The 22,972-nt window shown below is 42.6% G+C and overlaps 1 protein-coding gene across 5 annotated transcripts in view; it reads right to left on the bottom strand.

Moving 5' to 3' along the window:
• Window positions 1–21,096, bottom strand: part of DYM (dymeclin) — a 260,359-nt gene extending 239,263 nt beyond the window's left edge. The window contains exons 1-3 of one of the 5 annotated variants that reach the window (XM_080684273.1): window positions 20,790–20,976; window positions 13,826–13,982; window positions 11,019–11,210 (exon numbers count right to left, since the gene is read on the bottom strand). In XM_080684273.1, the coding sequence (XP_080540399.1) occupies window positions 11,019–11,158 (140 nt within the window). In that variant the 5' untranslated portion in view covers window positions 11,159–11,210; window positions 13,826–13,982; window positions 20,790–20,976. Of the gene's footprint in view, window positions 1–11,018; window positions 11,211–13,825; window positions 13,983–17,099; window positions 17,130–20,789 lie in introns of those variants that run through there. The other 4 variants (XM_080684271.1, XM_080684274.1, XM_080684272.1 and 1 more) reach the window with 4 other exon arrangements.
• Window positions 21,097–22,972: the final 1,876 nt, after the last annotated feature.

The raw sequence follows: 22,972 nt of genomic DNA, 5'->3' as shown, positions 1-22,972 counted from the left end.
GATCCGTTCGCCCACAACTGCCCTCCCCTGCCGGCCATCTTGTGGTGGCTATCTTGTGACGACATGAGGGCAGCCATCTTGTGGTGGCCATCTTGTGAGGACGTCGTGCAAGGGCGTGACGCCACCTAGGCTTTTATTATATAGGATATAACCATTACATTTATGTTGTAAATAAGTACCTGTTATTATGACCTATTGCTTTGAAAGTGCTTAAAAATGTGAATATAGCCCTGGCTGGTGTGGCTCAGTTGGCTGGGCATCATCCAGTGCACCAGGAGGCTGCTGGTTCAATTCCCAATCAAGGGCACATACCAGGGTTGTGGGCTCCGTCTCTGGCAGGGGGTGTGCAGGAGGCAGCCCATCGATGTTGTGCTCTCACATCAATGTGTCTCTCTCTCCCTCTGCCTTCCTCTCTCTCAAAAACACAGTAAACTACTCTTTTTTTTTTTTAAGTGAATATATAAGGTGGTGATTCTTATTGATGTTGCAGCTCTTAAGCCATTAATTGAAGTTTGTTCTGTGATTATCCTCCCAAATGAGGATTGTAAAGCATGATGGCCAACAGATGTGTCTCAGTACTCCACAAACCTGGTTTAAATCTGGTCCAGAACAGTTACTTACTAGCTGTGTGACCTTGGATATCCTCCCTAGCTCTCAGTGTTCCCAGGAATAATCACAGAACCTATCGCATAGATTGGGTATGAGAACTTAATTAGGAAATGCACCTAAGGCAATGAGCCCAGCACCTGGCCCATCCCTCAGTAAGTAACTGCTGCCCTGGCCAGTGTGGCTCAGTTGGTTGGGCCTGTACACTGAAGGGCAGCCGGTTCTATTTCTGGTAGAGGGCCAGCAGGAGTCAGCCAACTGATGTTTGCTCACGCATCAGTTTCTCTCTCCCTCCCCCTTCCTCTCTCCCTAAAAATAAATTTTAAAAATCTTTTTAAAAATAATATAAATAAATAACTGCTAAGTTAAGATAGATGTTTGCATTAGCCAAGCCTCTTAGCTGAATGTGCATATTGTTTATAATGTAAGGGGGATCCTAAAAGAAAAATCAGAGTGGTCACTGAACCCTAACAATGCTGACGAGAAATGAAAGACATTTAAAAGAATTTTTTTAGAAAGTACAACAAACTGAAGTTTAAAAAATATAGTGATGTGGTGGTGTATTCATACGATGGCTATTGTTCAGCCTAAAAAGAGGGGAAATTCTGTTATGTGCTACAACATGGATATAACTTGAAAATATTATGCTAAGTGAAATTAGCCAAACACAAAACGTCAAATATCATGTGATTCCACTTATGAGTTATCAAGAAAAGGCAAATTCATAGAAACAAAGAATAGAGGTTGTTACCAAAGGGGTTAGGGAACAAGGAAATGGAGAGTTGTTATTTAATGGGTTCAGGGTTTCTGTTTGAAATGATAAAAAGTTCTGAAAATGTACAGTGGTGATGACTATACAACGTTGGGAATGTACTTAATGCCACTGAATCATACACTTAAAAATGGTAAATTTTGCCGAAACCGGTTTGGCTCAGTGGATAGAGCGTCAGCCTGCGGACTGAAGGGTCCCGGGTTCGATTCCGGTCAAGGGCATGTACCTTGGTTGCGGGCACATCTCCAGTGGGAGGTGTGCAGGAGGCAGCTGATCGATGTTTCTAACTCTCTATCCCTCTCCCTTCCTCTCTGTAAAAAAAAATCAATAAAATATATATTTTTTTAAAAAATGGTAAATTTTAAGTTATGTTCATTTTACCACAATAAAACAAAGTATGTGAGTAAAATCTACATGATAGGAGAGTTAGTAAATTACAGCAGACTAGGCTCAATGCTCAAACACTGGCATGAAGACATGCTTGTCTCTTTAATACCATGCAACATAAGAAATCTTTAACATGGCAGAGGTCCCTAGGTAATGTGTTTCCTTGCTCACTGTTCTGCCACACGGGACTTTTGCCATTCCTCTAACATGCAGAACTTGCTTCTGCTTTAGGTCCTTTATACCTGCTGCTACTTCTACCTGGATGCTCCTTCCCAGGATCTGCGTGCCTCACTCCCCAGCTTCACTACCTGTCTCTGCTTAAATGCTGCTTCCCCAGAGACCCTCTATCTGAAGAAATCTCCTGCTTTATATTTGTGCCCATTCCGTCCCACTCCATGACCTTGCTCTGCTTTTTTTTATTGCATGTGGCACTTCCAGCAATGACTTTATATATTTATTTATTTACTTGTTTATTACCCACACCTCCACTAAAATATAAACTTGATGAGGGCAGGGACCTCATCCCTCATATTCACTGCAAGGTTTCCAGTGAATACCTGGCAGGAGATATCTGCAATGCTATCAACAATAAAAAATATATATACTTTTAAAAAGTGGTACCTGGCAAATGGGAGGCATTTTTTTTTTTGGTAAATAAATGTAAATATATCACATATAAATCAATTTTTTAAAGTTATATAACATTATAATCTCATGTTTGTGGGTGGGGGGAAGACATATAAATGTATATGTCCATCTACAGGTATGGGCATTTTAAAAAGAATAAATAAGAAAATATCAACAGTAGTTATCTCCATGTGATGAGAATATATGACTGTTTTCCTTTCTGTTTCTGTATTTTCTAACCTTAATGAAAGAGTTATGTGATTTTTTTAAAGACTGTTTTACCAACAAAGCTACTAGGAACTCATTGAACTTATATAATTACGGATATGTACAAAGATTTGGCTACAAGAAGTTCATCAGGGTTTTATATATAATCATGAAAAATAAGAAACAACATGTTCAACATTAGTTCAATAGTTATGTATATCGATAAGACAAAACATTCTACAACTTAAAATGATGGTGTAGGAAAACACAATAATTATGTATATCCCTAAGACAAGACATTCTACAACCATTTAAAACTATGTTGTAGGGAAACACTGTAGGAGGAAAATGTGAATTAAAGAAACATACAGAATATGATGCAAGCACTTTAAATGAAAGAACTGAAAGGATATACACAACATGTTAACAATGGTTACTTCTCATTGTTATTATTTTTATCTTTTTACCCTCCTTGTGCTTTCCTGAATTTAAAGTACTGAAAATGAACATGCATTGCTCTGGTACTCAGAAAAAGATTTTAAGTGACTGTGCCAAAAGCTGCCTTCTTGCCTTATTTGAGCACCATCTAGTGCTCAGTATATATAACACAACTTTCATAGTACAGTAAGGTTTCTAAAGAGGAGCCTTTATAAAAAGGGCATTGTGGAAGCACAAAGACAAATATTACTAGAATCAGTGCCTGGCCTAATTTTTAAAACAACTGAAAAATTAATTCAAAAGAGTCATAGGATTTTTAATCATTAGGATAAAGCAGTCATCAGAAAATTGGTTAAATTTCTGCTGCTTATTTTCATCCCTCAAATATTTTAGACTAACTCTCAAGACAGAGCCCTTGATGGTGATTAAATTAGTGGCTATTTATTCCTGAAAGAGGAGGAAAGGCAGGCACTGTACATGCCTCATGGTGTTTTATCCTTCCCACAGATCTACATGGTGGGCATTATGATTCCATTTAAAGAAGCATTTAAAGGCTCAGTAATGCCAAAACCGGTTTGGCTCAGTGGATAGAGCGTCGGCCTGTGGACTCAAGGGTCCCAGGTTCGATTCCAGTCAAGAGCATGTACCTTGGTTGCGGGCACGTCCCCAGTGGGGGGTGTGCAGAGGGCAGCTGATCGATGTTTCTCTCTCATCAATGTTTCTAACTCTCTATCCCTCTCCCTTCCTTTCTGTAAAAAATCAATAAAAAAATATATATTTAAAGGCTCAGTAAGATTAAGTAGCTCACCTAAGCTCAAAAAGCTAATAAATAAGTGGGGAGACTGAGACACAAGACAAAATTGGTCTGGCTCCAAAGTCTATGCTCCCTACCATGTTTCACTGCTTCTGTTCTCCATACTTCACCCCAAATCACTGCACCTTTTGGCAAAATGATTCTCATTCTAAATAAGCTGTCACCACATTGCCCAGCGCTGCTCTCAAATCTACAACTCTTAAGCTCATTAAGTATTAACAACAAGAAGCGTTGACAAGGACGTGGAGAAAAGGGAACCCTCGTGCACTGTTGGTGAGAATGCAGACTGGTACAGCCACTGTGGAAAGTAGCATGGAGTTACCTCAAAAAATAAAAAATGAAACTGTATTATGGCCTAGTAATTCCACTTCTGGGACTGTATACAAAGAAACCCGAAATACTAATTTGAAAGAATATATGCACTCCCATGTACAATGCAGTGTTATTTACAATAGCCAAGATTTGGGAGCAGCCTAAGGGCCCATCAGTGATGAGGGAATAAAAAATCTGTGGTACATTTACACAATGGAATACGATTCAGCCGTAAAAAAGATCTTACCTTTTGCAACAGCATGGATAGACCTGGAGAGTATTATGTATGCTAAGTGAAATAAGTCAATCAGAGAAAAGCAAGTACCATATAATTTCACTTATATGTGGAATCTAACAAACAAAATAAACTAACCAAGTAGAGACAGACTCATGGATACAGAGAACAGTCTGACAGCTGTCAGAGGGTAGGGGGTTGAGGGTTGAGTGAGAAGGGTGAAGGGATTAAGCAAAGAAAAAAAAAAAAAGAAAGACTCATGGACACAGTATAGTGATTGCCAGAAGGAAGGCAGGGTGGGGACAGGTAGAAGAAAATAAAGGGGGGATAAATGGTGATAAAAGGAGACTTGATTTGGGGTGGTAAATACTCAATACAATATACAGATGATGTATTATAGAATTGTATACCTGAAACCTGTATAATTTTATTAACTAATGTCACCCCAATAAATTCATTTTAAAAAATATTAATGCTCAAATCAAATATCAATCTAAAACCAAAAAACTTTTAAAATGTATTTTTCTATATAAAGTTCTGTTAACTGGATACATCAGTTTCACTAGGATGTAGAACGTCCGTTTCCTGCTTAGGCACAGAACTTCAGCCTTCATCACATGGTGGTTACATAACTGCTACTGCCTCACATTTGGATTTCCTGACCTACTTTCTCTTCCTTCCTGCTCTTTCCAATCAATCACTCACCTTACCTAAAAAGCAACCTCCCTAAAACAATACTTTCCCCAAATCCATTCAACAACCTATGAGGGATCAGAATTCTAATCCTCAGCTTTCTAACAGGTGTGCCAAAAATGGGTAACAGATGGACAGATTTTGATGTTCCCATTCAGCCCTCTGTGGTCAGAATCCCCACACCCTTCAGAGCCTCCAGGCCACTAGAGCAGCCTCATCAGTTTACCCTGAAACATCATGAAATGCAGGGGTTAACAAAAGTAGGCTTACAGTTGTGATTATGCAAAACACAGTTTATTCCTGTATTACTATTAACTAGAGGCCTGGTGCACGGATTCATGCACCGGTGGGGTCCCTCCGCGTGGCCTGCAGCGACTGGGCCGAAACTGGATTCCAACGCCACCTGCCACTCCTGCCTGCCGCTCCCACTCATCCTGGCCCCACTGCGCCTGCCGCAGGCTCACACCCAGTCAGTCCCATTCAGGAGAGGCTGGCATCTCTGCAGTGACGCTCGCCAGCTGTGAGCCCTGCATCTGGAGCCTGTGGGTCAGCTGAGCGATGCTCCCGCTGTGGGAGCACACTGACCACCAGGGGGCAGCTCTTGCATTGAGCATATGCCCCCTGGTGGTCAGTGAGTGTCATAGCGACTGGTTGACCGGTTGTTCGGTTGCTTAGGCTTTTATATAGACTAGAGGCCTGGTGCACAAAATTCATGAACAGGTGTGGTCCCTAGGCCTGGCAGGCGATCAAAGCGCGGCAGCGACTCCACTGCCATCCACTGCCAGTGCTGCCCCTGGTGGTCAGCGCACGTCATAGTGAGCGGTCGAACTCCTGGTCGAGGGAACAATTTGCATATTAGGCTTATATTATATAGGATTATTGTATTATAACTGTAAACCTACTTTTGCCCACCCCCCGTATGTTGGGAAGTGTTTGCATTACTACCTAAAATATGTTCCCAACCTATTATTTGTTTATCATGTCCTCCTAACATAAACTGGAAAAATTAATGGAAGTTTTTTGGTCATACTTAATTCACAGCACAAGAATCACTTCTACTCGTGTGTATAAGATTATTCACTGATGTATTATATATAATAACAAAGCACTAGAAGCAATTCAAATGGTAAAAGTATATTGCTACATTAATTTTGGTATATTCAGCCATGACATGAGATGCCCCATCAAAATAATGTGGAAGCTAATATAGAGAAGGCTCTCCAAGATATAGTCATTGAAAAAAAGCACAAAGTACAGAAGTGTGTGTTATAATTAGTCTAAAATGAGGGGGATGCATGTGCTATGGTCTGAATGTTTATGTCCCCCCAAAATTCATTATGTTGAAATCCTAACCCCCAAGGGTGAAAGTATATGGTATTAGTAGGTAGGCCTTTGAGGGTGATTAGGTCATGAAGGTGGAATCCTCATGAATGGGATTAGGGCCTTTTATTATTAGAAGGCCCCAGAAGCTTGTTGGCTCCCTCGGCTGTGAGGACAGAGAGAACGTGCGGGCTGTGAACCAGAGGAGGGTCACTGCCCAACCATGCTGGTGCTGAGAGCTCAGACTTCCTGCCTCCAGAACCCTGAGCAATAAATTCTTGCTGTAAGCTACCTAGTCGGTGGTATTTTGTTAAAGTAGCCCCCATGGACTAAAACAACATGAAACATCCCTTAAAAGGACATTAAGAAAAGTGATAACATCTGTTGCCTCTGGGGTAGAGAACTAAGCACGTGTGAGGACAGAAGGAGACTCCCAGTTTTATAACCTTTGAATCTTTGAATTTTGATCCAGAAGAATGCATTATCTTTTCATACAAAAATAAATAAAATTATAATTTATTAAATTCCATCTACAGACACCATGGCTCTTCCATCTCTTCCTATCATCTGCCAATGCTAGGGCGGGCTCTAGCCCACAGGACAGGCCCCTGTGATCAGCACTTTCCTTCAGGCAGGCTAGTATCCCGTTGGTCCACACCCACACACAGAACTGTGTTATGCCTCAATGCCTTTGTCCATGCTCTTTTCAAAAATGTCAGCATTCTGCCCTAGCCGGTTTGGCTCAGTAGATAGAGTATCAACTCGTGAACTGAAGGGTCACAGATTCGATTTCAGTCAAGGGCACGTACCTCGGTAAGCGGCTCCATCCCTGGCCTTGGTCAGGGTGCGTGTGGGAAGCAGCCAATAGATGTCTCTCTCTCACTTCAATGTTTCTCTCTCTCCCCTCTCTCCCCCCTCCTTCCTCCCTTCCACTCTTTCTAAAAATCAATGGAGAAATATCCTTGGGTAAGGATTAACCAATATAAAATAAAATAAAAATGTCAGGATTCTCCTTCTTGCTTGCTCTGCTTCTAAATCATCCACCTTCTTTGGGCCTCTGTTCATATTGCAACCCTTCCAAAATATTTTCCAGAATCCTGAAATCCTGCCTGTCCTACACAGTATCCATGTACCCTCTGTCTTTTTACTTGCGTATCTGGAATATGGCTGGAATTGAATATATCTTATAAATGAATTATTTTATAAAACAAAACAAAAACTGTTTAGTCAGGAAGTAATTTCTGCTGAAGGACAGAGTGATTACCACAATATTATGCAATTGGAATATTTTTAAAAAATGAAAATCTGATCATGCCCTTTCTGATGAAAATCTTTCCATGGTTTCTACTGATATTAGGACAAAATCAAAACTCATTAATACTTTTCACCAGAACCCTCAAATCTTCCAAACCTCCTCCCTCACCACTCCTCTTAAGTTTCGCACACCCGACATGTTATTCCTCACCACTGGGCTTTCCTTACGTTGTTCCCTACCTGGACCAGTCCTCGCCTATTCCTCTGGCTCAGGAATCAGTTTAAAAGTGAAATATTGGAGGAAAAACCAAGATGGCGGCATAGGTAAACACCTAAACTGCTGCCTCGCACAACAATTTCAAAACTACAACTAAAAGACAGAACGGACACCATCCAGAACCACAGGAAAGCAGGCTGAGTGAAAATTCTACAACTAGAAGGAAGGAGAAAAGCTCACAGAGAATTGGAGGTACGGCAAAGGGGCTTTGTGCGCGCAGAGAGGAAGGGCGGCTGAGAGCTTGGCTGACTTCCTCTGGCGGAAGGGGGAAGGAAGCCTCGGACCGCGAGCTGGGAAAGGCAGAAGTCTGAAGGCGCACACGGGCCAGTGCGCACAAAGGCTGCGGAGGTAGCCATAGGCTTTCCCTAGTGAAAGGGAGTCAGAGGATCCTGACTGAGCCCCAGTTCTGACTGCAGTGAACCTCGGTTCCAGGCGAGCCCCTGGGGACCCACGCTCTTGTAGGGGGAGTCTGGACTCTCGGGCGGAGACTCAGGAGCCGGGGAAGGCGGAGGACTGAAAGTGCGCACACGCGCCGCGCCGGTGCGCACAAAGGCTGCGGGGGTTGCCACAGGCTTTCCCTAGTGGAGGGGAGTCAGAGGATTCTGACTGCACCGAGCCCCAGTTCTGACTGCAGTGAACCCCAGTTCCAGGCGAGCCCCTGGGGACCCACGCTCTTGTGGGGGGAGTCTGGACTCTCAGGCGGAGACTCGAGCTGGGGAAGGCGGAGGACTGAAAGCGCACATGCGCGCAGGGGCGGGGCTGACAGGAAGCCAAGACTGAGACTCCACCCCATCCAAGCTGAGCACAGAGGCTACTGCAATTTGGCAAGTCTAATCCTATAAGGCTGTCTCCAGCACCGGGCTTCTCCCAGCATAGACACAGCTGATCCTTACAGCCAACTGGCCCGGAGGTCAATTCTTCCCAGTGATACCAACAACAATAAAGACTTAATTACAACAAGGCTGTACACACAGTCCACAAAGGGGTGCACCAAGAGTGTCCACCTCAGGTTAACTGGGGAAGCAGACCCACTGGGCCATATTGGAAACCTAGCACAAATATCTACCTTACCAACTCAGGGATTCAGTGAAAATGCGGGGTCAAAGAATCAGATCACAAACGAAAGAAATGGAGGAAAACAAACGACTGGATATAGAATTCAAAACCACCGTTATAAGACTTTTTAAGAATATCCTAGAAAAGGCCGATAAATATAACGAGACCCTCGAAGATATGAAAAAGGACCAACTAGAAATTAAACATACACTGACTGAAATAAAAAATATTATACAGAGACCCAGAAACAGAATAGAGGAACACAAAAATCAAGTCAAAGAATTGAAATACAAAGAAGCAAAAAACACTCAACCGAAAAAGCAAAAAGCAAAAAAAAAAATCCAAAAAGTTGAAGATAATGTAAGAAGACTCTGGGACAACTTCAAGCGTACCAACATCAGAATTATGGGGGTGCCAGAAGAAGAGAGAGAGCAAGACACTGAAAACCTATTTGAAGAAATAATGACCGAAAACTTCCCCCACCTGGTGAAAGAAATAGACTTACAAGTCCAGGAAGCCCACAGAACCCCAAACAAAAGGAATCCAAAGAGGACCACACCAAGACACATCATCATTAAAATGCCAAGAGCAAAAGACAAAGAGAGAATATTAAAAGCAGCAAGAGAAAAACAGTTAATTACCTACAAGGGAGCACCCATACGACTGTCAGCTGACTTCTCAACAGAAACTATGCAGGCCAGACGGGAGTGGCAAGAAATTTTCAATGTGATGAATAGCAAGAACCTACAACCAAGATTACTCTACCCAGCAAAGCTATCATTCAGAATTGAAGGGCAGATAAAGAGCTTCACAGATAAGAAAAAGCTGAAGGAGTTCATCACCACCAAACCAGTACTATATGAAATGCTGAAAGGTATTCTTAAAGAAGAGGAAGAAGAAAAAAGTAAAGAGAAAAAATTATGAACAACAAATACATATCTATCAACAAGCCAACCTAAAAATCAAGTGAATTAAAAACCTGAGGAGCAGAATAATCTGGTGAATATAATAGAATCAGGGGCATAGAAAGGGAGTGGGCTGATAATTCTCAGGGGGAAAGGGGTATGGGGGGGTTCATGAAGAGAATGGACAAAAATCATACACCTATGGATGAGGACAGTGGGGGGGAGGTAAGGGCAGAAGGTGGGGTGGGAAAGGGGTGGAGGGGAGCTATGGGGGGAAAAAGGAGAAATAATTGTAATAATATGAATAAAGATTTATTTAAAAAAAAATAAAAAATAAAAAAAAAAAAAAGTGAAATATTGGTTTTCACCTATCAAATTGACAAAGGTCAAAAAGTCTAAAAATGCATTAAATTGACAAAGGTGTGTGGAAATATACCTTCTCACACATTGCTGGCAGTAGTATAAATTGGTACAACTTCCATGGAGCACAGTTTGGCAATATCTACCAAGGTTACAACTGCATATGCAGTTTGACCCAGCATTTTTACTTTCTAAACTAGAGATATATTTGTATGCATGAGAAATAATGTATGTAGCATTATTTGTTATAGCAAAAGATTAGAAACAATCTAAATATCCACCAATAGAAAACTGATTATATTCTATAAATATTCTGCAGACATTTAAAAGAAAAAGGAAGTTGCATATATGCTTAGATATATTTTAATTAACTGGGAAGAAAAAGCCAGAGATAGCAAGCAAAAAAGAAAAAGCAAGGTATGTGTAGTATACTACCACCTGTGTTTAAACCATTTTGCAAAACTACATGAGATATATGCTTAAGTAACCTTGTACTATCTTTAGAAGGATTAAAAAAAAAAAACTGCTACCAGGAATCATCTCTGGGGAAGGAAGGTGGTTCAGTGGAAGAAAAGAAAAACTTACTTCCTAGTAAGTTTGGATTGTCTACTGGCACATGTATGATAAACAGACAGGCAGATAATGGATGGATGGATAAATGGACGAAGAGACGTTAAAAAAATTTTTTAACTGAACCTAGCACACAAATGTATGTGGCCCTCTATACAAATTTTAATCTCCAAGTGATCTCTTACCTGCTGGTCGGTGCAGGGAAAGAAAATGAGAGAAGCTGATTCCAGAACGGGTCATTCTCAGAGACAGATTCTGTGCCTGATAACTTCTTTAAGTACTCATTTTTAGGAAGATCACCAATCCTGCTGCTGTTTGATCCCATCTTCTAATCTGGTAGACAACTTGTCCTTAAACCTTCATTTCCACAAGACAACCTAGAAAAAGATGAAAAGAAATTTCAAACTTATTCAAAATAATCCTCAAACTTTTCCTTACCCTTGACGTAAATGTAAAAAAATTGTAAATTTACTAAAGGAAATCATACCTTTCTTTATTTTTATTATTTTTTTAAATATATTTTATTGATTTTTTTTAACAGAGAAGAAGGGAGAGGGATAGAAAGTTAGAAACATAGATGAGAGAGAAACAACCATCAGCTGCCTCCTGCACACCCCCAACTGGGGATGTCCCCGCCACAGAGGTACATGCCCTTGACCAGAATCGAACCTGGGACCCTTCAGTCCGCAGGCCGACGCTCTATCCACTGAGCCAAACCGGTCAGGGCCTTTCTTTATCTTTAAATATATGAGACATCAGATACAAAGTTACAAGGAGAAAAATGTCTTAATCAACACAAATACAAAAATCAGAATCCGTACTTGTAGATCTTAGAATGGGCATACCTCACGCGCCTCCGCAGCAACAACAGGGTACTATCTGCTGAGCAGAGTGAAGGCAGTGCCCGAGGCAGCTGAAATGCCCGGAGGAGCAAGTGAAGACTAGCCACTGAAGGATTCCTGTCAGAAAGTTCCACCTGCTCCCCACCCTCATAGAAAGCAAAGCAGCAAACTGAGGTCCAATGGCATCTCTTCTGCCATGGATCATACCAAGCATTACACACACACACACACACACACACACACACACACACACACACACGACCTGGACCCAATTTACTGTATTTGGAACTCCCAAGACTCTTACCTATGAAAACGAGAATAAAATGGAACTTGAAAACCCCTGTATCCAGTCAGCTCACCTCCTAAGAGTCCGACTGCTTTTCCCTCTCGCTGTGCCTCAAGACTTCCTCGGCTCTCAGCTCTTCCTCCTCTCCATTTGTCAGGAACTGAGCCTTTCTCCTGGTTTCACTAGCAGCTTCCCTGTTCCTTTCAACCCTCTCCTAGTCCCAGCCTCCGACCGGAATGCCAGTTCTACCTACATCCCTAAAATACTGAAGATTTTCTTAAACTCAAGGATAACGTATTTTTATTATGTGTGTAACATATAAGCAGCAATTTTGTAGATAACAATGCCCCTCACATAAGTCTATACTAAAAACAAGAAGCATGCTATGGCTTATGCCATTAGAAGTAAACCTTTCAAAGGATCTATTTTTCTAAACTTTTATTTATTGATTTTAGAGAAAGAGGAAGGAAGACAGGGAGTAGCGACATGAGAGAAACACCAATCTGTTGTTCCACTTATCTACGTACCCACTGGTTGACTCCAGCATGTGCCCTGACCACAATGTGAGTGTATACGCTCTGACCAACTGAGCTACCCAGCCGGGGATTCAAAGGACCCTATTTTAATGCACTGTAGTCAAGAACGTGTGTGCGAAAAATTGATTCCATCCTCCCTCTCAAAACCAGTTTGTCCTCTCAACTTCCATTACTCCCCTGAAGTTCCCATTCTGTAAAAACTACCCTGAAATGTGATTTTTCTATAGTACATATGACATATCTCCTGAGGTAGATTATTCTTTTTTTTTTTTTAATATATTTTATTGATTTTTTACAGAGAGGAAGAGAGAGGGATAGAGAGTTAGAAACATCGATGAGAGAGAGACATCGATCAGCTGCCTCCTGCACGCCCCCTACTGGGGATGTGCCCGCAACCCAGGTACATGCCCTTGACCGGAATCGAACCCGGGACCCTTCAGTCCGCAGGCCAACGCTCTATCCACTGAGCCAAACCGGTTAGGGCAGATTATTCTTAAATAATAATTTAAAGTAAGAAAAAATACTGCTGTTAAATACATGGATTGTACTCTCTTCACCTTCTCTCCTTCAGTAAGGATCTGAGTGTGCTTCTGGCTTGTGTTTCAACCTCTATGTGAGTGACCCCAGAACCAATATTTTATCCTGACTTCTCAGTCAAAATCCGAGCGTAAATCTTTACTTAATGGCCATGTCAATTTGATGTCTTAATATCATCATAAATTTTAAAACAGATTTTAACATTGCCCCCCAAAATAAGCAACCCCTCCAAATCTTTTTGCCTCAAATTCTCACTCACATAACCAACCATTCATTCCATAAATACCTATTACACACTTCCTATAAATGTCAGGTGTTAACGCTGGAAACTGAAAACGTAAAAGTAAGACCAAGTTCCTTGCCATTCATGAACCCAAAACCTATTTAACACATATGGTATGTATCACAGTGGAGTTATTTATACACAAAAAGCTATGAAAACACAGAGGAGCATCTGAGACAGAGGGAACAGTGTGTGCAATGGTACTTTTACTCAGCCAGATCTGTGTCAGAAACTAGACTAAGTGCTTTATAATTCCTGCTTCATTTCGTCCCTATGAACAACTCTAAGAGGTGGTCATAATTTCCTCATTTTACAGATGAGGAAGCTAAGGGACAGAAGGGTTAAGTAACTTCCCCAAGGCCCCAGAGGTAATAAGTGGCAAAGCCAGGATTTGAACCCAGGGAATCTCATTCCAGAATCCCTGGTCTTTAGCACTCTAATAGGGTGACTCTCCAATGACATCAACAAGTCCTTTGGGTTCTTCTACAACATCCACAGTGCTACATACCGTCTTTTAAATCCATCTCTTCCTTTACATTCTCACTGCCTCCATGCTAGACCAGGCTTCTATAATCTCACATGCCTTAGTGCAACCATATCCAGGTGTCTTTACTTCCAATCTTTCCACTCCAACGCACTGTGCGCACTCCACTACCGCATTAATCCTTAAAAGAAACAGGAAATTCAGTCCAGCACTGCAATGAAGGAAGGTTCTAGTGTGAGCTAGATTCTGTTAAGTCTGTATAAGAATCAGTCTGAGTCTCCATTTTACAACTTACAAAACCTCACTGTATAATGGGAAAAACAACAGTACTTACAACTATAAGATATTCTAGGATGAAGCAAGATGATCCATACAATGCACTCTGCCCTGGCCGGTGAGGCTAGGGTGTCAGCTCATGCACCGAAGGGTCTCGGGTTCAATTCCCGGTCAGGGCACATTGGGTTGCGGGTTCAGTCCCCAGCCAAGGTGAATACAGAAGGCAACCAATCAATGCTTCTCTCTCAGATCGACGCTTTTCTCTCTTTATATCTCTCTCTCCCCCTTCCTCTAAGCACATCCTCGGGTAAGGATTAAAAAACAACAACCTGGCACAGTGTATGCTTAGCCAAATAAAAGGTCAAATATAATTTATTTTTAATATTAGTAAAATAACCACTTTCGTCATTTCACTCAACAGCTCAGAAACATTCAATGATTCTTCAATTATCTGAAAAACAGAATAATGGCTGACATTCAAGACCCTCCACAGTCTGAAAGGTCACTTTCCAACCACCGTCCAAACCAGTGGCTCTCAAACTTAAATGTGCGTGAAAAACACCTGAGAAGCATGTGGCTAAAAATACAAATGCCTGGGCCTCAAAAAATTCAGAATGTCAGGGTAGGACCCAGGCATCTGGATTTTCTAAAAAGCATTCACAGCCCAGCCACGGTGGCTCAGTGGCTGAGCGGCAACCTATGAACCATGAGGTCACAGTTCAATTCCTGGTCAGGGTACATGCCGGGGTTGCAGGCTAGATCCCCAGTGTGGGGTGTGCAGGAGGCAGCCAATCAATGATTATCTCTCTCTCCGTCTGCCTTCCTCTCTCTGAAATCAATAAAAATACTTTTTAAAAAAAAATGACACTTGAAATTAAAAATACGATAAAAATTTCAATAAAAAAGAGGCCAAGAAAACTCCCACAATAAATTTAAAGAAGAAGACAAACAGATGGAAAACAGGAGACTAAAAATTAGAAGACCCATTTGGAAGGTCTTAACAGTTACAGGAGTTCTAAAAAGATAGCACAAACAAAACAGAGGGATGTTCCTGCCAAGTCAGAAACTGTGAAGGGCCTGAGATTTCCCTTACCTCACGTGCATGCTGACAACAAAGACAACGAAGACGTGAAGCCTCTGGGACACAGACAAAAACAACTCATCCCGCACAGCAACAGCGGTAGCCAGAGCAACACCCTGAATTAGTTTCCTGCGGCCCAATCCCCACAGGTCTTTCAAAGCATTTGGTAAAAGTTAGTAATATGTTCATGGAAAAATAAGCAAATGGTGGGGGCAGGTGGGCAGGGAAACAAGGTAAATTAATCAACTCAGCAGTGAGTAATATTTACGTAGTCAAAATAATGTAAACACTAACTTAAGCAAGAATTTTTATATAGCTATACGAGAGGCCCGGTGCACGAATTCATGCACGGGTGGGGTCCTTTTGGGGCTGATCAGGCCCGTCTCACCCAGTACCAATTGGGGCCAATCAGGACCACCCAGCCAGGGGGAGGGACCACGGGAGGTTGGCTGTGGGAGCACACTGACCACCAGGAGTCAGCTCCTGCATTGAGCGCCTGCTCCCTGGTGGTCAGTGCACATCACAGTGACCAGTCAACTGGTCATTCGGTTGACCGGTCCTAACGGTCGCTTAGGCTTTTATATATAGATCTCTGTACTGGAAAGCCCAGAAGTGGGGGAAGGAGGAGGTCAAGCACACATTTACCATAACAAGGAGTCAATGGGTATTATCTAAAATTGATAGATCACAAAGTAGACATTTAGACAATTATAAACACAGTTAAAAGCAGTTGCCTCTGAGGACCAGACGAAGAAAGAAGGATACTGCTGGTTTTTTATAATATACCTTCTAGTATTACCTCAACATGCAAGTATTACTTTAAGTAGAAAAGTTAACTTTTAAATAAATTAGGGAGAATGTGCTTTACTATTTCACAATCATTGATTCATATAAACAACTCAGTGTGCAAACACTAAGAGAACAGTGCAGGGCTGCAAAACAAACTAGCACTACTGAAGAGACATCATCTTATGGTAATGTAAGTACCAGGAGTCTGTTGGTATTTCCTGAGTGCCCTCTATGCGGCCAGCACAATGCTAAGTGCCAATGTTAAAACTGGGAGTGGAATTTACTTATAGTTGAGGAAGAGAAACAGATAAGGGGACATGAAATGATAATATGGCAACCATTCAAGACTTAGTGAAAGCTTCTCAGGAGTCATGCCATAAAAGCTGAGACCTGAAAGGTAAGAAGGATTGTCTTGGTTTGGGGGTTCAGAAAATCTTCAAAGTGAAGAGAATAGCATGTGTCACGGCCTAGGGTTGAGACAGAAACAGATACGGCCCAGTCAAGGAATTTAAAGAAGTTCAACATGGCTGGAGTGGGAGGGAATCAAAGTGGAAGCAAACAAGGCCAGAAAGCAAGCTGCTGCTTCATGCGTTCTGGGGAGACTTACTCAAGGACATGTCTTCTCCTGTGCCCACTGTAACTCTAAAATTGTATCCATCCCTGAGTCTTCTAGATCAGTGAACTCTTCCCCTATACACTGATGATTTCAAAATATCCATGACCAGTCCAGAACTGTCTTGCGGGTGACATACCATTTATCTGACTGCCTGCCCTACATTATCCTCTGGGTGACAATGTGCCCAATACTGAACTTTGTATCCTCCCCTATCCATCTCCAATTTCTCTTTGTCACTCTACCCATTCAGATATCCAAGTCCAGAAACGTGAGGGAGGAGAAGGAAGAACTAGTATTTGGAGTGTATATGTTGCCAGATACATACGAAATATTTTCATTTAATGCTAACAAGGATCTAAAGTAAATATTAGCTCTATTTTACAGTTGAGAATGCTAAAGCTCAAAAAGATTGAGTAACACACCAAAGCACATAAATATCATAACTAGGATTCAAACCTAGAAATCTGGGAAGTGTGTAGGTTAGTCTGGAGTTCACAGAGAAACTATGAAGTATGGTAGAAACACCAATTGCCTACCTCAATCTCCAGACCTTCCTCCCTTATAGTAACTACTCCTATTTTTGGTTGAGCACATTCCTGTCCAGCTGAGATACATTTCCCAACCTCTCTTGCAGCCAGAAAGATCATATGACTAAGTATTGGTTATCACTGAATTACACAGAACTTCCTTTAAGAGTGTACAGCCACTTCGGTCCCTTCCTCTATCCTGCTGCTTGGATGCTGGCAAGACCACCAGCAGCCATCCTGGACCCAGAAATCAAGGGCCACACCCTAGGGATGACAGAATAAGGAACTGGAAAGAGCCCAACCAGTGTGGCCCGGTGATTGAGCGTCAACCTATGAATCAGGAGATCACGGTTCAACTGCCGGTCAGGGCACATGCCCAGGTTACGGGCTCCCTTCCCCAGTGAGGGGTGTGCAGAAGGCAGCCAATCAATGATTCTCTCTCCTTATTGATATTTCTAGCTCTCGCTCCCTCTCCCTTCCTCTCTGAAGCCAATAAAAATATATTTATAAAACAAAACAAAAAACAGCCCTGGCTGGTTTGGCTCAGTGTATAGAGCATTGGCCCATGGACTGAAGGGTCCTGGGTCCAATTCCAGCCGGGGTCACATGCCTCGGATGCAATATAGTATTATTGGCTACAGTCACCATGCTATATACCACATTCAGAGGACTTAGTTACCTTATAACTGGAAGTTTGTACCTTTTGACCACTTTCACCTATTTTGCCTATACCACCCCTCCCCCAAACCAGCCTGATGTCTGCATTTCTGCCCTAGCTGGTTTGGGCAGACATGGATAGAGTGTTGGCCTGCAGACCAAAGGGTCCTGGGTTCAATTCCGGTCAAGGGCATGTACCTTGGTTTCAGGTTCCTCCCCCGCCCAGGCCCTGGTCGGGGCATGTGCAGGAGGCAACCAATCAATGTGTTTTTCTCACATCGATATTTCTGTCTTTCCCTCTCTCTAAAAACTAATGGGAAAATATCCTCAGGTGAGGATTAAAAAAAAAAACAAAAGGAAAACAATTCTATTTTTCAGTGTCTACAGCCTTGGGCAAACTACGGCTCGCTGGCCGGATCCGGCTGTTCTCTTGCTCTCCCCTCCGCTCCTTTACTATGAATTTATATTAGTTTACACAAACACTCCATCCATGCTTTTGTTCCGGCCCTCCGGTCCAGTTTAAGAACCCATTGTGGCCCTCAAGTCAAAAAGTTTGCCCACCCCTGGTCTAACATCTAAGTGTCTGCACTGCTTATCCCTTGTATAAAACAAATACCACATTTAAAAAATAAGTCCTAGATATTGATATTTAGAGCTTACTATTAATGTTTAGGTGTGATAATGGTATTGTGGGTCTATTAAAAAGAGAGTGGCCTGGCCAGTGTGGCTCAGTGGTTGAGCGTCGACCTATGAACCAGGAGGTCATGGTTCAATTCCTGATCAGGGCACATGAGCCCCAGCTGGAAATGTGCAGGAGACAGCCAATCAACGATTCTCTTTCATCATTGATGTTTCTCTCTCTCTTTCCCTCTCCCTTCCTCAATGAAATAAATACAAATGTTTTTGGTTTTTTTTTAAAGAGAGTGACTCCCTATTCTACAGGTATACAGTATACTCAAATATTTACAAATGAAATGGTATACTGATGATATCCTTTAAAATAATTGGGAGTAGGGAAATGAATGGATAGGAGTATAGATAAAACTAAGTTAGCCTGAGTTACTAACTGTTGGAGTTGAGGAATGGGTACATGGGGTATATTATTCCACTGCTTGAACTTTTCTATATTCAAAGGGTACAAGAACAAAGACTTGACCTATCAAATAATATAGAATTCTTAACACAGTGGTCGGCAAACCACAGCTCGCGAGCCAAATGCAGCTCTTTGGCCCCGTGAGTGTGGCTCTTCCACAAAATACCACGGCCTGGGCGAGTCTATTTTGAAGAAGTGGCGTTAGAAGAAGTTTAAGTTTAAAAAATTTGGCTCTCAAAAGAAATTTCAATCGTTGTACTGTTGATATTTGGCTCTGTTGACTAATGAGTTTGCCGAACAGTGTCTTAACATATCTAATAGTTGAATCTCCCTGTAACATTGCCCCACCTCAATTCTCTGCCATTTAATCCACCTGCAACTGAAAGTTTCATCAATTATTCTTTAATCCTCACCTCATTCTTCCTTGTTTACTAACCTTATGAGATTCAGCAAGTCACCTAACCTCTAAAAGACTGCATTTGCAGAATGGAAATATTTATACTTGCCCAGTCTCTCTGAGTTGCCTAGAGGATTATGTAAGACTAGAGGCCCAGTGCATGAAAATTCATGCACTGGAGGGGGGGTCCTTCAGCCCGGCCTGCCCCCTCTCACAGTCCTGGAGCCCTCAGGGGCAGGAAGTGACCCGGCGGTCAGGGGAAGGCGCTGCCCCATCACACCTCTGCTGCTGCCACTGCCGGCAGCGCAACCCTCAGCCGGCCCTGGTTACCTGAGCCTCAGGCGGCCCTGGGCGGCTGGGGGGCTGAGGGGCTGAGGGGACTGGGTGCCGCCATCTTGTGGCTGTGGGTGCCGCCATTTTAGAGGGCGTGGCAGTCAATTAGCATATTCCCTCCTTATTGGCTATGGGCGCCGCCATCTTTGTGAGAATGTGATGGTCAATTAGCATATCCCCTCTTTATTAGATAGCATAAAAACTACAGAGCAGAATATGCACTCTAGAAATCTATACAGTTATAAACTTCAAGCCGGGGCAGCAACCATTCACGGATTCCTATAGATTCTCTAGCTCCGTTACTCTCTTGAGCCCTCAACTCATCAGCCCCTTTTTCCTTTGTAAGGTTACCCTAGCCCCACCCCCTGCACCCCCAATGTTCTCACATCTTTCAGCACATGCCTTCTCACTGCATACCTCTCCCTCCACCCTCCTTTCTCCCCCTTCAAGAATCCCACTCCAACTGCCCCACTAGTCAGCCTATGCCTTGTACCCCTTTGCTGGCCCTATTACATCCATCCTATCACTTTTCTACCTCTTTCCAGCACTATCCTGTCAGCTTTATCACCCCACTACCCTCAATCCCCACTACTGCCCCCGGTTCACAAACACGTGAGCTAACTTCCCACTCTCACCCCTCAGTTAAAACACAATCGCTAGGTGTCAGAGGACGGGGGAGGGGAGGGTGACTGCTATTGGGTATGGGTTTCCTTTTGGGGTGATAAAAATGTTTAGGATTAGTTGCACACCCCTCTGAATATGCTAAAAACCACTCAGTTGTACTTCAACTGTACTTTTAAAAGTGAATGTTACGGTATGTGCATTTCGTCTCAATAAAAATGTACTTGTCAAAAAAGAAAAAGTAAACACTATTGCCCGCCCTGCCCATCACACACCCATTTGTCTCCCGAATGGCCGACCTGCTCTTCGGTATCCCCCCAAACTCCCAGCACCAGCCTCGGACCCAGATCCCTCGCACTCCCGGGATCACACACCCCTCGCCGCTCCGCCCTAAGCGCCACAGTATCCCGGAGCGGAGGGAGGGGCATGCGGCACAGCCTCTCCAGGGGGGCCCGTCCCCACTGGCCGGAAGGGACCCTTCTCCGCCTCCGGGGCGGCGCTGCCCCCCAGCTCCTGACGCTGACCGGAGGAGGGAAAAAGGGTGTCCCCTAATCCGCTCTGCCAAGGAGCTGGGGGCCCGGCGGATCTCCCAGCCCACCTGTCTCAGCCGGCAGGGAGATCCGCTTCCAGCTCACAGACGAGCGAGTGGCAGAGGCTCAGGCCTCCATGTTTCCGCGTCTCTGCGACTCCGGCTCCGGCTCGGCTCCCGGCCGAACCGCGTCAGTGCGGAGGCCCGGAGGCTGGGAGAGAAGAGGGAAGCGGCCGAGAACGCAGCTGGGAACCGAACGGGAGGGCGCGCACCAGCCGGTGATCACGTGGCACGTGGCGCGCGGACTTCTGGGAGATGTAGTCCGTCAGGCGTTCGTAGTTTCTGCACCACCACCCTCAGTGCCTCCAGGGCAACCGCATAGCCACGTGGCAAAATTCAGAAGTGGCCAGGCCTCTCTGCTGCTGGAGTCCCTTACTTACCCTGCCTGCACCACTTATTCTGGTGGCTTAACTTTATTAACGCTCCTCTTTATTCCAACCGAATAATCATTCCGAAGTTAAGCAATTCCCTTGGAGGGCTCAGAAAAATTGAAGAACAGCATTTTTAGCATTTTATCTATTATTAAAATTTTTAACTTTGTTCTTCTTCAAATCCTTTTATTGAGGGCTAATTTTCAGAAAATAATTTTTGATGGAGGCAGTTAACAGGTCTAAAACTGCAATATTGTCAAAAAGTTTTATTTTCATAAAACTGCAATTTGTTTTTTTCTTTTATTGCCTGTGCCTTTGGCATCACATCCAAGAAATCATTGCCAAATTCAGTGTTGTGAAGCTTTTTCCCTATATTTTCTTCTAAGAGTTTTATGTTGTAGCTCTTATGTTTAGGTCTTTGATCCATTTTGTGGTAATTTTTTTATAGAGTATTAGCTAAGGCTCCAACTTTATTCTTTTGCATGTAGATACCCAGTTTTCTCAGTACCATTTGTTGAAAAGACTGCCTTCTCCCCATTGAATGGTCTTGGAACTCTTGTCAAAAATTAGCCATATGTGAAAGGTTTATTGCTAATCCCTCTATTCTATTTCATTGACTTATATGTTTGTTTTTGTGACAGTACCACACTGTTTTGGTTACTTTAGCTTTGTAGTAAGTTTTGAAATCAGGAAGTGTGCATCCTCCAACTTTGCTCTTCTTTTTCAAGATTGTTGTGGTTTTTCTATTTCTGCAAAATACATCATTGGGATTTTAATACGGATTGTATTGAATTTGGGTAATACTGACATCTTAACAATAATATTTTGTAGTTTTCATTGTCTTTTAAAATGCTTTATTTTAAAGTGAGAGGAAGGGAGAGAGAGAGAGAGAGAAACATTGATGTGAGAGAGTCAACAATCAGTTGCCTCCTGCACATGCCCTGACTGGGGATAGCACCCTCAACCTAGGTATGTGCCTTGACCAGGAATCGAACCCGCAACCTTTTTGGTTTTCATTGTCTCAAGTCTTTCACTTTCTTAGTCAAGTTAATTACTAAGTTTTTTCTCTTTGATATTATAGTAAGTGTAATTGTTTTCTTAATTTCCTGTTCAGATATTTAATTGTTGGTGTATAACAATGCAACTGATTTTTGTGCTTTTTATCCTGTTACTTTGCTAAATTCAATTTTTTAGTGCTAACAGTCTTTTGTGAAATCTTTAGGTTTTTCTATTTACAAATCATCTGTGAACAGAGATAATTTTACTTCTTCTTTTCCAATTTGAATAACTTTTATTTCCTTTTCTTGCTTAATTGGATAGAAATTCCAGTACTATATTGAATTCAAGTGGCAAAGGCTGTCATCCTTGCCTTATTCCTGATCTGTTGAGTGTGAGGCTTGCTGTGGGTTTTCACATATACTTTCATTATGTTGAGGTAGTTTTCTTTTACTGCTAGTTTAAGTGTTTTTGTCATGAAAGGTTATTTTCTGTATCAATTGAGATGACCATGTGGGTTTTCTCCCTCCATTCTGAACATCCTTGCATTCTATGAATAAAGCTCACTAGTTCATGATATATAATCCCTTTTTTTTCTCTCCAATGTCTTTTTATTGATTTCAGAGAGGAAGGGAGTGGGAGAGATAGAAACATCAATGATGAGAGAGAATCATCGATCGGCTGCACCCTACTGGGGATCCAGCCTGAAACCTGGCCTTGTGCCCTGATTGGGAATCGAACTCGTGACCTCCTGTTTCATAGGTCGATGCTCAACCACTGAGCCACATAGGCAGGGCATAATCCTTTAACTATGCTTTGGTTTGC

The sequence above is a fragment of the Plecotus auritus genome, assembly GCF_963455305.1.
Source record: "Plecotus auritus genome assembly, chromosome: 8".
In the NCBI taxonomy this organism is placed as follows: Eukaryota; Metazoa; Chordata; class Mammalia; order Chiroptera; family Vespertilionidae; genus Plecotus; species Plecotus auritus.
This window is presented reverse-complemented; position numbering and strand designations above follow the sequence as displayed.